The sequence below is a fragment of the Saccopteryx leptura genome, chromosome 1 (genome assembly GCF_036850995.1).
Source record: "Saccopteryx leptura isolate mSacLep1 chromosome 1, mSacLep1_pri_phased_curated, whole genome shotgun sequence".
In the NCBI taxonomy this organism is placed as follows: domain Eukaryota; kingdom Metazoa; phylum Chordata; class Mammalia; order Chiroptera; family Emballonuridae; genus Saccopteryx; species Saccopteryx leptura.
Window position 1 is genome coordinate 258,948,277 of NC_089503.1, and position 16,127 is coordinate 258,964,403.

Below are 16,127 nucleotides of genomic sequence, written 5' to 3' on the forward strand. Positions count from 1 at the left end.
TGGGCTGACACAGGAGTCCCTCCTCTCCAAGCCCCACCTGGAGTCCTCGATGATCTGAGCTGCCTTGAAAGCAGCTCTGAAGGGCTTCTTCATTCTCCAGGGGCTGCTGAGCCGTGATCTCAAACAGGGCTTTTGTCACTATATTTCTGCCCACAGGAGGTTCTCAGAGTGGCTTTCCACCTGAGCATGATGACAGGTGGACTGTGTGATTTGGAGAGGATAATCCCAAAAGGGTCTTCTCTGCCATCCAAACCCTCTTCCCTGGCAGCCTTCCATTTCTTTATGAGCCCATCTGTCCCATGGAAAAGGCCCAGAGCCCATCTTCCCATAGGACCTTAATGGTCTGTCATGCCCGTCACCAGAACCCACCTGTATTCCATGTGCCTGACTCAGCCACCACCAATCCCACCACACACACTCCTGGAGAAGCCATCCAGTGGGTACTCCCTGCTAGAGCCCACCTGTTGCACACAGGCTGGCTGATCTTTTCTTGGTGTCATTCATGTCCTGGTGCTTCTTACACTCAACCAGCCAGAACTCCCCATCTGACTTGCATGAAAATTTCAACTCCATCCCACATTTGCCAGGCCCTACTGGATAGGATCTGACCTTCTCGACCCAGATCCCTCCCCCTCCAGCTTCATTCTGTCAGCCACACTGGTCCCCTTGTTCTGAGGCTACGCCTGCCCTTGGAGCTCACCACCCTCACTGGGCCGCCATCCCCAAGCACTCGGCCTTTCTGCCCCTTCTCACCATACAGGCCTCAGCAACTGTACACTCTTAAGTGCTTTCCTGCCTCCCAGTCCAAAATAACTTTCCTGTCTGCTTAGTTATTATCCTCACTGAGGCACTTCTGATGTCTGGGGCTGGATCATTCTCTGCACCGGGGGTCATACCATGCACTGTAGAGTGTTGAGCAGTGTTCCTGGCCTCTACCCACCAAATGGCCATAGCACCTCCCCTACTGCCTATGGTGAGAACCAAAAATGGCTCCAGCCATCTCCTAGTGTCCACTGAGGGAGGCCCTGGGTTTGACACCAGGTTAGAAATTGTCTGCTCCTGGGTTGATTTGTGGTCAGGTTTCCTGAAGACCAAGACACCTTCACATTTCAACTCCCTCCTATGCCCAACTCTCCTGGCCCAGGTAGGGACTGGAGAAACATTTGTTGACAGGACAGGATATAGCCACAAACTCCCAAGAGAAGGATAGTTCTCGAGGGACAGATGAATGGAACTGCTGGAGAAGGTGGCTGCCCCAGCACATGCTTGGAGTTAGGGGCTTTCTCCAGGACACAGACTGGTGGGCCATACTGGAAGGCCTGGGGGGATGTCTAGGGAAGAAAGGGATGCAGTCAGGCAACAGTTATGAGAGGGTATCTGTGCTTGGAGAATCCAGTACTCTCTGTGCTGGAAACCTGAATTTGTGTCCTGGGCTCCCGTAAGCTAGTACCCCAAATCAAGTGGTTTAAACAATCGAAATTTATTCTCTCACAGGTCTGGAGGCCAGAGTCCAAAATCAAGATGGCCACAGGGCCATGGCTCCCTCCAAAGCCTCCAGGGGGACCCTTTCTTGCCTCTTCTGGCTTTGGAGGCTCCAGGCATTCCCATGGCTGTGGCCTCATCATCCCAAACTAAACCCTGCGTTGTTCAGCTCTGAGCTGTTTGATTGAGAGGCACACTTGTTTTATAGCTGTTTCTCAGACCATCCATCTTCCCAATAACCTCACGTGATCCTTTCCTCCTAAAAAAACCCAGTGGGCTCAAGGACACGCGCATGGGAATGTGGAAACACACTGTTCTAAGTGCTGCCTCCTACATGATTCTATAGCCATGCCAGCCTCCTCCTTTTAAGTTGAGAATGATTTCATCCGATAAACATGTGGCTGCAAATTGTGGCCTTATATAAACGAAGCAGCTACACTACACTTTCTGGAGGCCCCATCTTCCTTATTTTCCAGTAACTTCCAAATTGCTTGCCAAACCTATAGGCAGAACCTTGCTTTTTTATGCATAAGGCCTAGGCCAGGCCTCGAGAGCTGCTCATTCACATTTGTCCACTCATCCACCCTTGGAGCTGAATTTATAGTTTCCTCCCCCTCTTCCCTGCATCTTCTAAGAGCAAGAAAGAAAGGCCCTGAATTGAGGTTCATGTTTTCTCAGAGTGCAGAAATATACCAGTGTGGCATTTGTAAAAGCATAGTTTTTCACAGTTTTCATGTTTTACATTAGGAATTTTTTATTGTGTTAAAATGCACAGAACATAAAATTCACCATTAGTAACATTTGGTGCATTCACAACGTTGTACAACCATCACTTCCATCTAGTTCTAAGACATTTTCATCACCCCCTAGGGAATCCTCATCCCCATTAGCAGTCACTCCCTGTCTCCTGCCCCTACTCCCTGACAACCACCAATCTGCTTTCTGTCTCTATGGATTTGCCTGTTCTGGACATTTCCTATAAATGGGGTCATATACTATGTGGCCTTTAGTGTCTGGCTTCTCTCACTTAGCATCATGTTTTCAAAGTTCATCCATATTGCAGTGTGTCAGTGCTCCATTCCTTTTTAATAGTCCACTGTGTGGATGGACCACATTTTGTTTATCCTTTATCCTTTGATGGTTGTTTCATTTCTACCTTTTGGTTCTCTCAGCAGGAATTTTATAGTCTGCCAGCTTGGCTTCCATTTGGTGACAAGGGCATAGTTCTCCCTTGAGTTCTGCGGAGGTGGATCCCATCAGTGTGGGGATGTATTTTGCTTCTGTTCCCACTGTATGCGCTTCTGTGAGCATTAGTTGGGTAGAATGGGCATTTTAACCTTGGAATAATTGGTAAGATTGGTTTGGATGAAGATGGACACAGGATTTTAGGACCTGCCATCCCTGACATGGCTGCAGCCTGAGATTGACATTTGGCCAAGCCATGTATCCCCACCATCTTCACCCCCAGGACCTCCACCCCCACTTCCTCAGCCCCAGACCCACTTCCTTCCATTCCCAGGCAGCCCGGGGATTCTTGAGGCACAGGTCACATCCACTGGTGACAAGGACCTGAAGCCACAGTGTGACTGATTTCCAGGTCTCAGACTCCATTAAGACTCAATGAGGAAGGTATGTTTGGAAGTCAAAGAAAATGACCAAGCCCCTCCAAAGGAGGTGTCATTGTTTAATATCAGTGAATTATCACAGCTCTGAAACTGTGATCGTCAAAACGTCATGGCACCATGCAGACTTCAGCAGCCTAGACGCAGACCCACCTGTGTCAAATAACTTAATATATGATATTTAATAAACAAAAGGGGCTCCCTGGTGAGGAGAAGAAGGATTTTTTAATAAAAGACATTAAAACAGTCTCTTCACTCTCTGGAGAAAATCATCTGGATCCCCATTAACCTATTCTTTACTGAGTTGATTAGTATCCCCCAAATCCATGTCCACCCAGAATCTCAGAATGTGACCTTGATTGAAAATAGGTCTTTGCAGATGTAACTAAAGATCTCAGTGTGACTAGGGGAACTTGGCATCTTCTGGAAGAAGGGGGTAGTGGTTTCCATGGCATGGGTGGTGTGCAGTAGATTGAGGGGTAGGTGGGAATGGAAAAGGCTGGAGAAGAATTTATTAGTGTTTCTGGCTTTAAGGCACATGAGCTGTTTAATGGAAGGGTCCTCCCTCTAGAAACCCCTGGGAAAGTGGAGAAAAGGGGCTGCTCTGGTAGCAAAGTATGGGTCCCTGAGGAGAAGGGCCAGGTAAGTCAGGGCTAAGCAGGGAAGGGCCACACAGACAGGTCTGGCAGAGGAATTTCCCAGGATGCAGAGGTGGTGGCCCTGGGTGGGCTCTGACAAGGGCTGGAGGGGTAGCTGCAGCAGGGCAGTCGGGGGGTGAATAAGGGGCCCCAGCAGTTTGTCCCCGCCCCTTTTCTTTGGCTTTCTCATTCCCTGCAGCCCTGACACTAAGCAGCTGCCTTGAGCAAGCCTTATCTATTTCCTCCTGGCCTGGGGTGGGACATGCATCAACTGGTCCTGTTATGTCCCCCACACACACGAACCCCTGGTCTCTGAGCACAGGGTCTCCTGCTACCCCCACCAAGGGGCCCAAAGCTGCAGATGCTCTGGAAACACCTAATGACCAACTTTCCTTGGAGGATGTGGGGCAGCCCTGAGTATAGCCTTGTCAGGGCAGGTGGTAGAGGCTGCAGGAGCAGGATCATGTCACTCAGCTCTGATGGCTTCTAACTTAGGTTGGTGCCTGCTGGGAGCAGAAAGCAGGCTCATTCAGGTGACCTCTCCACCTCCTGCATCCAGGCAGCTTGGGCCTGAGACAGTCCAAAGCCCCCAGACCGAGCTGGATCATGCCTCTGGAAGTTGTAGTGCACATTAGCCGTGTCTCCACGAGTGCAAGTCACAGAAAGATCTTTTTCTGCCTGAGCCCTGGCTCTTTGCATGTGTGTGTGTGTGTGTGTGTGTTCATATGAAAGTGCTCTGCGCACACATGTCCGTTTGTGTACTTTCATGTATGTGCTTGTTAGTATGCATATTCTCCATGTGCATGAGCATTAAACTGCACACATATATGTCCATGTTTGTGTGCATGCTTGCCTGTGTGCACGAGTGTGGATGTATTCATATGAGCATGTGTTCATATATGTGTGTCTTTGTGGTTTATACACTGTTATATTTGATGGCATATCAGTTTCTCCCACGGGGCTTTGGGCCAAGGTCTTATCTATCTCTGTATCCTTATCCGTGCTTGGGTGGCACAGAGGGAGCCTGCACCTGACTTACACACACATATTTCTTGATCCAAGACACATTATACAGTGTTGCCAACATTGGCTGGACTTTCTCTTTCTCCCCACAATGTTTTCATAAACAAATGCATTTTTTGAAAATAAACTTTTTCTATTGGAGTCATTGTAGAGTTACAGAAAAGTTACAAAAATAGTACAGTTTTCTGTATCCCTCACCCACCTTCCCCAAACATGACCATCTTATATTATCAGGCAAATTTCACATCTAAGAAGTTGACATTGGTATACTGCCTTTAACTAATCTCCTGATATTATCTGATGTCACCAGTTCTGCCATTCACATTGTCTCCCTGGTCAGGGACCCCGTCCTGGGAACCCCATTGGTTTTAGTCACATGTCTCTGTCTTTCTCGTTGCTCATGACCGTGGCAGTCTTAAGAGGACTGGCTAGGCATCTGTCGGATGTCCTCCACTGGATACTGAGGTTGTGGGTTTTAGAAGCACATGCACTCTGAGCAGTTTTCTTAAGTGAGTTTTGGGGGGCTCTCCCTGACTTCATCCTCCTCATTAGAGTTTGAGGTACCCTGTTGTTTCAGAGCAGGTTCATTCTTGCTTATCCCCCCACACCTCTTGCTGCCCCTGGTATATTGTGGAGACATAACCAAAGCCTGTGGGGCCAAGTCTTTATCTGCTTAAAGAGCTGGCAGGGGAGGTTTTGTCCAAGAGGAGAAGCCAGGAAGGACATGGACTGGGAAAGGCTTAGCTGAGACATGGCCATTACTATTGGACTTGCGGGTTGATAGGCTGACCCTGGGTGGGAGGAATAGAGACTGAGATGGAGTAAACTGCAGGAAAAGGGTTTGATCTTGGGTAGGAGGTCATCTGGTGCGATCACTCTGCAAGAGCTATTTAAGGACAGACAGGCTCTTCCCACCCTTTGACTTTTTGAGAGAGCCCTGTTAGGGGTAAGGTATTTGGGCCCCAAGTCTGGGACTCTTTGGGGTGGGCGTCAATGTTCCCTACCACAACTACCCCACCACTCTGACCATGCCATTCTCCCTTTCAGCTCCAGAACGTGCCCTGAGCCTGGGAGGCATGCTGAAGCCAGGCAGCTGGCAGGATGAGTGTGAACGAGGCAGGCAGCTCTGGCTGCCAGAGGCAGGCGGCCTACCACCTGCACATCTACCCGCAGCTGGCCACCAGCGAAAGCCAGACCTCATGTTGTGTGACAGCCACCAAGGACAGTACCACTTCCGACGTCATTCAGGATGCTATCACGAGCCTGCAGCTGGACGGAACCAAGCGTTATGTGCTGGTGGAGGTCAAGGAGACAGGCGGGGAGGAGTGGGTACTGGATGCCAACGACTCCCCCGTGCACCGTGTGCTGCTGTGGCCTCGACGAGCACAGGACGAGCACCCGCAGGAGGATGGTTACTACTTCCTGCTGCAGGAGCGTGACTCAGACGGGGCCATCAAGTATGTGCACATGCAACTGGTGGCCCAGGCCACAGCCACCCGGCGCCTGGTGGAGCGTGGCCTCCTGCCCCGGCAGCAGGCGGACTTTGATGACCTATGCAACCTCCCCGAACTGACCGAGGCCAACCTCCTAAAGAACCTCAAGCACCGCTTCCTGCAGCAGAAGATCTACACGTATGCAGGGAGCATCCTTGTGGCTGTCAATCCCTTCAAGTTCCTTCCCATCTACAACCCCAAGTACGTGAAGATGTACGAGAACCAGCAGCTGGGCAAGCTAGAGCCACACGTGTTTGCGCTGGCCGACGTGGCCTACTACGCCATGCTCCGGAAACGCGTCAACCAGTGCATTGTGATCTCGGGTGAGAGTGGCTCAGGCAAGACACAGACCACCAACTTTCTGATCCACTGCCTCACCGCCCTGAGTCAGAAGGGCTATGCCAGTGGCGTTGAGAGGACCATCCTGGGTGCTGGCCCCGTGCTAGAGGTGAGCAGGGCAGTGGGTTTTATTATCGCAAGAAGATATTTTGTTATACTCAGAGTTCCCTAGAAACAGGAGGATCAGCATGCTGTGCAGGACCACATGAGGAGGCACCAGGGTTGGTCAGGAGCAGTGAATGAGGGGAAACCATGGGCAAGAGTCCCTGTTGTGGTTTTATGGGAAGGGCTGGGTGAGGCAGGGTGAGTAGGTTTAGGATTGGCTGGTTTGAATAATTTCAGGGTTTCTTGGGCATAGGGGCTTCCCAGGTTGTCTGGTGCCTGGCCCTGGAGTGATTAGGGCAGGTGGATAGTAGGCCGTGAGTGTGAGAGCTTGATAGAGGAGGTAGTGAGAGTGTGGGCTCTGGCTGGGTCAATTTGCATTTGGAAGGGGCAGCCAGGCCCCAGATATCAAAGCATTGGAATATAGAAAACAAAGAGACCTGATGAATACAATGTTGGCATCTGGAAGGCAGCAGTCTGTACTGGCGGCCCCAGAAAGAAAAGGATGGCATGTCCAAACTGAGCAGTTCATGATGGCACGTTTCCAGTGGGGCTGTGCTGTGGGAGAAAGCCAGTGAGCATATAGTGCAGACTTGGGGGCTGTGGAACTGGTCGGCACGGGGAGGGGGTCCAGTCAGCTGGGAAAGAAACACCCTCCACCTTCTGTCCAGTATCCCGTGGCCGAACCTCATGGAAGCCATTGATGTGTTGCTGTGGATAAGCCCTCTGGATGCAGAGGCAGCAGAAATGACCACACACTGTTCTTCATTCTCGGGTTCTTAAGACAGGCATCCACATTTCAGAACATAGCCTAACCATCATCACCTGGTGAGGGCCGGAGCGATGTATGGGCCCAGAGGTTGGCAACTCTGGGTTTGGCATCGAGGATTCTTCATTTTTTAAAATAAGATTTTATAATAATTATATATAAGTATTTTCAATCTTAAGTATTTAATTTTATTCAATATAATTAAGTTGTTGTATTTCTTAGAGCAGTTTTAGGATTCTAGCAATTTTGAGCAGATAGCACAGAATTCCCATACGTCCCCTTCCCTCCCCACACTTGCTCCTTTCATTGTGTGTTGTATTTGTTACAATTGATAAGCTAATATTGACATATTATTATTAGCTAAAGTCCACAGTATATTTTAGGGTTCACTGTTTTATACACTCTATGAGTTTGGACAAATGTACAGTGTTACATATTTGCTGTTACAGTATCATACAGAGGAGTTCCCCTGCCTTAAAAATCCCCCAGCTCCCCCTGTTCATCCTTCTCTCCCCCAGACTCCTGGCAAACTCCTGCTCCATCCTTTTGCCTTTTCAAGATTAGTTTCTTTCACTCAGTAATACCATGTAAGATTGATTCCTCTATGTCTTTTTGTGCTTTTGTTTTAGACCTCATTGGCCAGTTAACACCTTATTATCTGGTGTGCCATAGCCTGTCCTTCCACAGGAATCAGACCCTCTACTTGGGGATATGGCCTCGCCTACCTTGGAGTGTTGATCTCCATCTTCTGCCAGTCCCCCCAAGCTGAGGGACTAATGCAGCTGCCTTGGAGGGCTGCTGTGCACCTTCACTGAAATCACATCTAGGCTGCGCCTGCTGAATACATTTCAGTTCCTCTTCCTCCCTGATTATCTCGGAGATCAGCAGCAAGAAATTCACTGGGGCTACATGGCCTGACTCTATGCCGACATGAGTAACCTGTGTCTGCCTTCACCTATATACGTAATGTTAAGGTTGTCGTTTTTATGTAAATGTTTTAAAAACTATTGAGGAACCCAGCCACAGAATGGTCACTTTCTCTTTAATAATATGTACCCTGTGTACATTCCCTCCTCTATTTTGATTGCCCATTTACTCTGCATATATGCCTTGTGCCAGACACCATTCTAGGCACTAGGCTATGTAGTGGCCAAAACAGACACAAAGGCCTGCGTGAGCAGAACTGTCATCCCAATGACAAGAAGGCAGACAGAGAAATAAACAACAGGCCTCGTATCAGAGCTGGGAGCCAATAAGAACAGCCTGCAGGCCTGAGGAAGAAAGTAATGCTGGAAGGGTCCTGGAAAGAGAGGTGAACCATGCCGGAGGAAGCACAGCCAGTGCAGAGGCCAGGAGGCTAGACCATGCCTGCTGTGTTGGAAGACAGGCAAGGGCTCTGGATGGCATAGGAAAGGGCCAGAGTTGGGTAAGTGAGGGGTAGAGTACAAGGCAGTGGGGACAGAGAGATGATAGGCAAATCATTCATGGCTTTGTGGGCCATGGGAAAGGCCTTGTGTGACACTGAGCCAAGGAGGGTGTCCCAGGTTTATTTGGCTTCATCCTAGCTCTGAAACTCAGCTGCAATAAAGCCAGTAGTCCCACTGTCCTCCCAGAAAGGATCTGGGACCATGGCAGGTATTCTAGGCCAGTGCATTGGTGCCTGGCACCACAGTCCTGAATAAAATGGTGCAGGCGGTCAATGACATTAGAAATTAAGGATGTGACCGAGAGGACAGACCCAGTGTTTACCAAGTGGAGCATTTTGCCAAGTGGTCATTCACCCATCATGGAACCAGGCAGGCAAGTGGGTGTGGCCATGCTTGGTGAGGACGCTGAGCCCAAAGGTCTAAATAGGACATGGTGAGGAGGCAGGATTGGCATTGGTATAGTTTTCTTTTCTAGCTAAGGACCATCCAGGGCACCTGGGTGAGGTTCCTATGACTGCTGTAACCAAGTACCACAGACAGGGGTGCTTCAAACAACAGGAGTTTAGCCTCACCTGTGTTGGCGCAGTGGATAGAGCGTCGGACTGGGATGCAGAGGACCCAGGTTCAAGACCCCAATGTCGCCAGCTTGAGCGCGGGCTCATCTGGCTTGAGCAAAGCTCACCAGCTTGGACCTAGGTCTCTGGCTCAAGCAAGGGGTTACTCGGTCTGCTGCAGCCCCATGGTCAAGGCACATATGAGAAAGCAATCAATGAACAACTAAGGTGTCGCAACAAAAAACTAATGGTTGATGCTTCTCATCTCTCTCCATTCCTGTCTGTCTGTCCCTATCTATTCCTCTCTCTGACTCTCTCTCTGTCCCTGTAAAAATAAATAATTAAATAAAATAAAATTATAAACAAAAAAAACAGGAGTTTACAGTTGTCCCTCAGTATCCGTAGGGGATTGATTCCAGGACCCCCATGGATACCAAAATTCCTGGATGCTTTAGTTCTTTAGTTCCTTATATAAAATGGCATAGTAGTTGCAAATAACCTATCTTTGCCCGTAGGCTACAGTCAGGTATGCCTGTATATCACTTCATTTGTGTGGATTCAGCATAGTACTCAGAACCTGGCAAATTCGGGTTTTGTATTTTGTAACTTTCTAGAATTTTTTTCTCTAATATTTTTGAGCCTCGGTTGAATCTATGGATGCAAACCCCATGGATTCAAGGAGCCAACTGCACTTTATCGCAGCTCTGAAGGCCAGAAATCTTAAATCCAGGTGTTGGCAAGGCCATGCTCCCTCTGAGGCACTAGGAGGACCTTTCCTTTTCTCTTCTAGTTTCTGGGAGCTCCAGGCATTCTTTGGCTTGTGGCCACATCACCCCAATCTCTTACTATTTCATCACATTGCCTTATTTTCTTATAAAGACACCAGTCATTAGAATTAGGACCCACCCTAATCCAGGATGTCCTCATCCTAATTATGTCAGCAATGACCCCATTTCCAAATAAGGCTATGTTCATAGGTGCTAGGTCAGGATGTGGACGTGTCTTTTTGGGGACACAAGTCAGCTCACAGCCTCCTCTGACAGCTGGTAGTGTCTAGTGCCTTCTTCCCTGAGGGCCACCCTAGCTCAGCAGTCATCCTGGAGGCCCTCAGTGTCTCCCTCCGGCCTCCTACTCCTCCCCTTCAGTTGTCCCAAGGGATCCTGGCATATTCTTAGAGGGCTGTTAGTCATCCTCCATGGCAGGCCTCTGCACCCTGTGAGTCAGATGCCTCTGACCTCGCCTGGCTTCCTCCCTCGAGCCTCAGCAAGAGCCGGCAAGGCCAAATTTTCCTGGTGGTTAGGATCTGCTGGAGGGCGGTGCCTACGACAGCTTCCAAAACTGGCTTGAGCCAAATGCATCACAGCCATAAACATGCTTCCTGGGGCGACCTTTCAGAAAGGGATGGTTGTTTTAATTTAGAGCTGGACTTACTGGTTGAGGCACTACTGGTGTCCAGAGCCAGGTCATTCTCTGTGTTGAGACTGTCCTCTGCACTGTAGGGTGTTGAGCAGCAGCCCTGGCCTCCACCTATCAAGTACCAGTAGAAACCGCTCCCCCCAGTTATGACAACCAAAAATGTACTCAGACATCACCAAGTGTCTTCTAGGGGCAGAATCTCCCCTGGGTGAGAACAGCTGTCTTAGAGTCACAGCTTGTGATCCCACGAGACCCAGTCACTGTTTGTTTCAGGTGCCAGCCCTTCTGAGCTAAGCCAAGAGCCACTTTCTAATAATAAGAATAATTTGTTATTGGCCTGTGGACCCACTTGGGTGCCAGGCTTCACATGCCAGTTTCCATCTGTCATCTCTCTGAGCCCTCACAACAGCTCTACTTGTTTTAAAGATGAGGAAACAGAGCTGCAGAGAGGCACACTGGTGTTCAAGTGTCCTGGGGCTGCTGTCAGAAAGTATCACAAACTGGGGGCCTAAAACAACAGGAATTTATTCTCACAGTTCAGGGAACCAGAAGTCTGAAATCCAGACATGGCCAGGGTTGGCTCCTTCTGGAGGCTATGAGGAACAGTGGGTCCCAGACTCTCTCTTGGCTTCTGGGAGTTTCCAGCAACCCTTTGGCATTACTCAGCTCGTGGCCGCATTAGTTCAGTATCTTCCTCTGTCTCCACACGGTCTTCTTCCCATCTGTCTCTGTGTTACTGTTCTCCTGTCTCTTTTAAGGACACTGTCATTGGATTTAGGGCTCACTCTAAATCCAGGACGATTTTACCTCTAGATCCTTACCCTAATTATATCTGCAAAGGATATATGTCCAAATAAGGACCCATTCACAGGTTCCAGGGATCAGGAATTGGACATATTTGTGGGGGGTTGCACAAGTCAACGCACTCCAGTCTGGGTTTTCCAGGCCACACTACAGGCAGCCCCAGCTAGATCACGACTGGAAGCCAGTTGGAGCACAAGCTTGAGTTCATGGTATCTCCCTGCATCTTTGTGAAAGATTTCCTCTCTCACCTCAGCCAAAGATCAGCACCACTGGCAGTCTCTGGGATTTTTTACAGCTCCACGAAAGGAGAAGTTGAGTAGTTTTGAGGTTTGGGTGTCACCAGGCTCCACCCCCCCACCCCCCACCCCCACCCCCGGACGTGGGTTGCAGCCTCACTGTGCAATTCTAACCAGAAAACAGGAAGGGGGCACTGTGGAAAGCTGGTTCCAATCAGCTGATTTGTTGCCTGCTGCAGTTAACTGCTACTGTCACAGTTTCACACGATGTCACTTGGCTGTGCTCAGCACACTGCAGCCTGCCCTCTGACCCGCCCCCACCCCAAACACAACATGTATGTGGGACTTGCCTGAGCTCAGAAACACTTGAAGTGCAGATGGCAGGTTCACAAGAGCAGTGAACAGTCCAGAGTCTTCCTTATAGGGCACTGGGGTCCATTACCCATTCCAGGTGCCCTTAGAGAACCTTGCCCCTCCAAAGGCAGCATTCCATGGTATTGGCCACTGTACTGGCAACAAAATGCTCCCAGGACATGTGCCTCTTACTTGGCTGCAGACTTTAGCATCAAGGCTGAGCATGGAGGTCTTAAAGCCTGGGTTCTCTTTGTCTCTCCTGAACTGTAACAAGTGCCACCAGCATTCACAAATGCACACAGGGTTTTAATTTCGAAAGCAGAAATGAAATGAGGATCCTTGCTGGTAGGCTGCTTTCCCAAGCGGCCAGAGGCTACTGTGTGCTAGAGTTCAGGGCCTTCGTGTAGCTGCTGTTCCCCTGCCCACACAGAGAGGAGGCTGAGGGTGACGCATTGAGCTGCTCTGCGCACCCATAGGAGTCTGGTGACCTGGGATAGTGAGACATAGGACCCAGGGGGTCCTGGAGCTTGCTGCTGCCTTGAGCCTGCCTTTGGAGGCCCCAGAGGATCCTGTCTTGGGACTGGAATCTGAGCACCAACTCGTCCCCCCCAGGGCCCCACAGACCCAGTCTCACATGACCCCACACTGCCCCTGGACCCCCTCCACCTGTCAGGCTGCTGGGTCTATTCCCACACTACTCTTCATCAGCACCAGGGCCCCAGCCTAAGCAAATCACCAGAACCATGTCATCCACCTTGACCTATGCCCTCATGGACACCTACCCAGATCATATCCTTCCTTCCCAAAGGGCACTGATAGGCCAACCACTGCCCAGTTTTGTGGGGCATACAGGCAAAGCCACTCAGCCACTCACCCTGTTTCCTCTCCCTGCAGCCCCTGGTAACCACCAGTCTACTTTCAGAAATTGTCCCCTAGCCCCTGGCCAGTGGTCAAGCCTGATGGCTGGCTGGAAGTTCAGCAATAGGAACATCAGGATCACCCATTGACATGGGAGGGAGAGTGAGAACCTAGGATGAAATTCCAAGAGAATGGACTCTGTGGGGAGATAGGGTGGTACAGGGATGGGAGGAGAAAGTGCTGTGTGTCCTGGAGTCTGGCTATTGAAAGCCCACGAGGGAGATGGGCCCCACCCGGATGGCTGCACTGGGTGAAGAATAGAATCTCTGGCTGCTTCAGCCCCCGGTGTGGCCTTCCCAGTATGTTTGACAAGCAGTGTGGGGTGCCTCAGGTCAGGAAGGGGACAGTGGCAGGCAAATTGCACAAAGAACTGAAGGATGAATAAAGTTTCATATTGACCTAAGTTAAGGCCTTACAGACAGAAACACGCAGAGACAAAGGCCATGCTTCCACACCACCAACATCCGGGCATCAATGGATGGATTTTTCCTCTGGCACCCCTAGCCTCTACCTGCGAGGTGCCAGTAGCACCTCCCTCCCCAGTTGTAACAACCAAAAATGTCCCCAGACATCAGCAAGTGTCCCTAGAGGGGCAGATTATACCATTTGAGAATAAGTTTCAGGCCAACTGCATGCAAAGACTGATTTCAGTTTAACAGGTGTTCTATGTTCTGTGCCTAAATACTCTTAGTGGGTTTTTGGTAACATCTTGCTGTTGTTACACATCACTCCAGCTGTATTTAGTACTGTCCCTTGCATCTTGTGATGGCAGGCAGGCCAGGGAGCTGTTTCAACTGATATTCTCATTCACTCCCTGGAAGAGGTGACTGATGTTGTCTAGTACCCTAGCCCCACACCCGGGCCAGCCACAGCCAACAGAATAGTCACTGCCCACTCACAACCAGAAATGACCCAGTGTCTTTGCCATCACTGATGAAGCACACTTGCATGCAAAGACCTGCTTTCCCATTCAAGTTTGGTCTTCCAGGAGAACTGAGCTACTCTTAAAATAGTATTTTAATAGTTGCTTGTCAATACCCAAAAATACAGTGGCCAATTTGAGGACCCCCAGAGCTGAAAAGTCACACCCTTCCTACAGGTTATCTGCAGACAAATGTAACAAAAGCATATTTAGTTTAGTGGTTTTCTGATGCAGTTAGTGCTGGTTCTTTTGCCCTGGAATTTTGTATCCCCATCACTACCACCCCTGTCCTCCTGGGATGGCTTTCTGAACCTAATGCCAGGTGTTGACTGTGGTTCAACTGCTCTCCTGTAAGCATCTCCCCAACAGGAAACAAACCAGGACCACTGTGGTAGTTTTGCTGCTGGGGAACACACATGGTTATCCACTGAACTTCGGCAAAAATGTGACACAGTTTATTATCGCTTTTGGTTCCGCCTGCGTGCTCTTCTCTGCTTTTTCCTGTTGCTGTTGTTTTTTTTCATATAATGTTTCCTTTGTTTTTATTGTCTTTTTTCTTATTTGAGGTCTGATTTCTTTTTGTACATACCAGGGATTGGCAAATTACAGCCCACAAGTTAAATCTGCCTGTTTCTATAAAGTTTTTTGGCACTCGTCATTACATATTGTCTGTGGTCACTTTCAGGCCACAGTGGCAAAGCAGAGCAGTTGTGACAGACTCCATATGACCTACAAAGCTGAAAATATATACCACCCAGCTTTGTGGGAAAGGTTTGCTAAGCCCTCATACCTTTAAGTACACATAGAACTAGATAATTTCATAGTTAGTTTCTACAATCATTCTTCTCAGCTTCTACTGAGCTCTACTTTCCTAAATGTAAGGAGAGCAGATTCCCATCCTCATTCCAGATGACCTGTATTGCCACTTCATATCTTTCTGCATATATGGCACTGGTGTGCCACAGATAGACACACATATCCATAAACATCTACCCACAAGGGTCTGTGATATTGTGACTTATAGATATTTTGGGGGGTTCAGGGTCCTATTTGGGGGGTTCATAGCTCCTAAAATGCTTAGAATTTCCTAAGTGGAAAGAGTGAGAAAGGTGTTTTTTGTTATGTTAATGTTTTGGGAAGCACCTAAAGATGGAGTGTGGTTCTCAGGAGAACCAACCATGTGATTAGAAGATTGGAATTTTCAATCCCATTCCCTGACCTGCTGGGAGGGTAGAGAGGCTAGAACTTGACTCAGTAGCCTACAGTCAATGATTTAAATACTCATGCCTATGTAATGAAGCCTCCAGAAAATCCCAAAATGAAGGGAGTTCAGAGAACTTCTGTATTGGTGAACACGTAGAGGCGTTAGGAGGTTGATGAGTCCAGAGAGGACATGGAGGCTCCTTGCCTCTTCCCCATACCTTGCCCGATGTATCTTTTCCTTTTAGCTGTTCCTAAGTTGTATCCTTTTACAATAAACTGGTGGTCTAGTAAGTAAACTGGTTTCCTGAGTTCTGTGAGCTGCTTCAACAAATTAATAGAACCCAAGGAGAGGGTCATGGGAACCTTTGATTTATAGACAGTTGGTCAAAAGCACAGGTTACAACTTGGACATGCAATTGGCATCTGAAGGGGGTGTGGGGGGCAGTCTTATGGAACTGGGCCCTTAACCTGTGGGATCCGATACTGTCTCCCAGTAGATCGATAGATTGTATCAGAATTGAGTTGAATTGTAGGAAACCCAGCTGGTGTCAGAGAACTGCTTGGTGTGGGGGAAATAACCACCCATCGGAATTGGTATCAGGGTCATAGAGTCTTAAAGCAATTTTGGATGCACTGGAAAGAAGGACTGTAATGTAGATGTCCCTTGAGATCCTGGCAGGGCGGGCTCCACCTTTCGGCTCTGTGTAGGGCTCACTAGCTCTGTGTCCCACAGGCAGCTAGGAGCGTTTTTACAGCTCTGGCTGAGGGCAGCAGGGGTTGTGTGGGGGCTCCTTCACATCTTGCACCTTCACGGAAGGCCCTCTG

General features: G+C 49.2%; 1 protein-coding gene across 19 annotated transcripts in view; it reads left to right on the top strand.

Moving 5' to 3' along the window:
- MYO9B (myosin IXB) overlaps window positions 1-16,127 on the top strand; it is an 89,246-nt gene that overhangs the window by 7,356 nt on the left and 65,763 nt on the right. For all 19 annotated transcript variants that reach the window (XM_066348996.1, XM_066348953.1, XM_066349079.1 and 16 more), the window contains exon 2: window positions 5,813-6,706. In XM_066348996.1, the coding sequence (XP_066205093.1) occupies window positions 5,867-6,706 (840 nt within the window). In that variant the 5' untranslated portion in view covers window positions 5,813-5,866. The remainder of the gene's footprint in view (window positions 1-5,812; window positions 6,707-16,127) is intronic.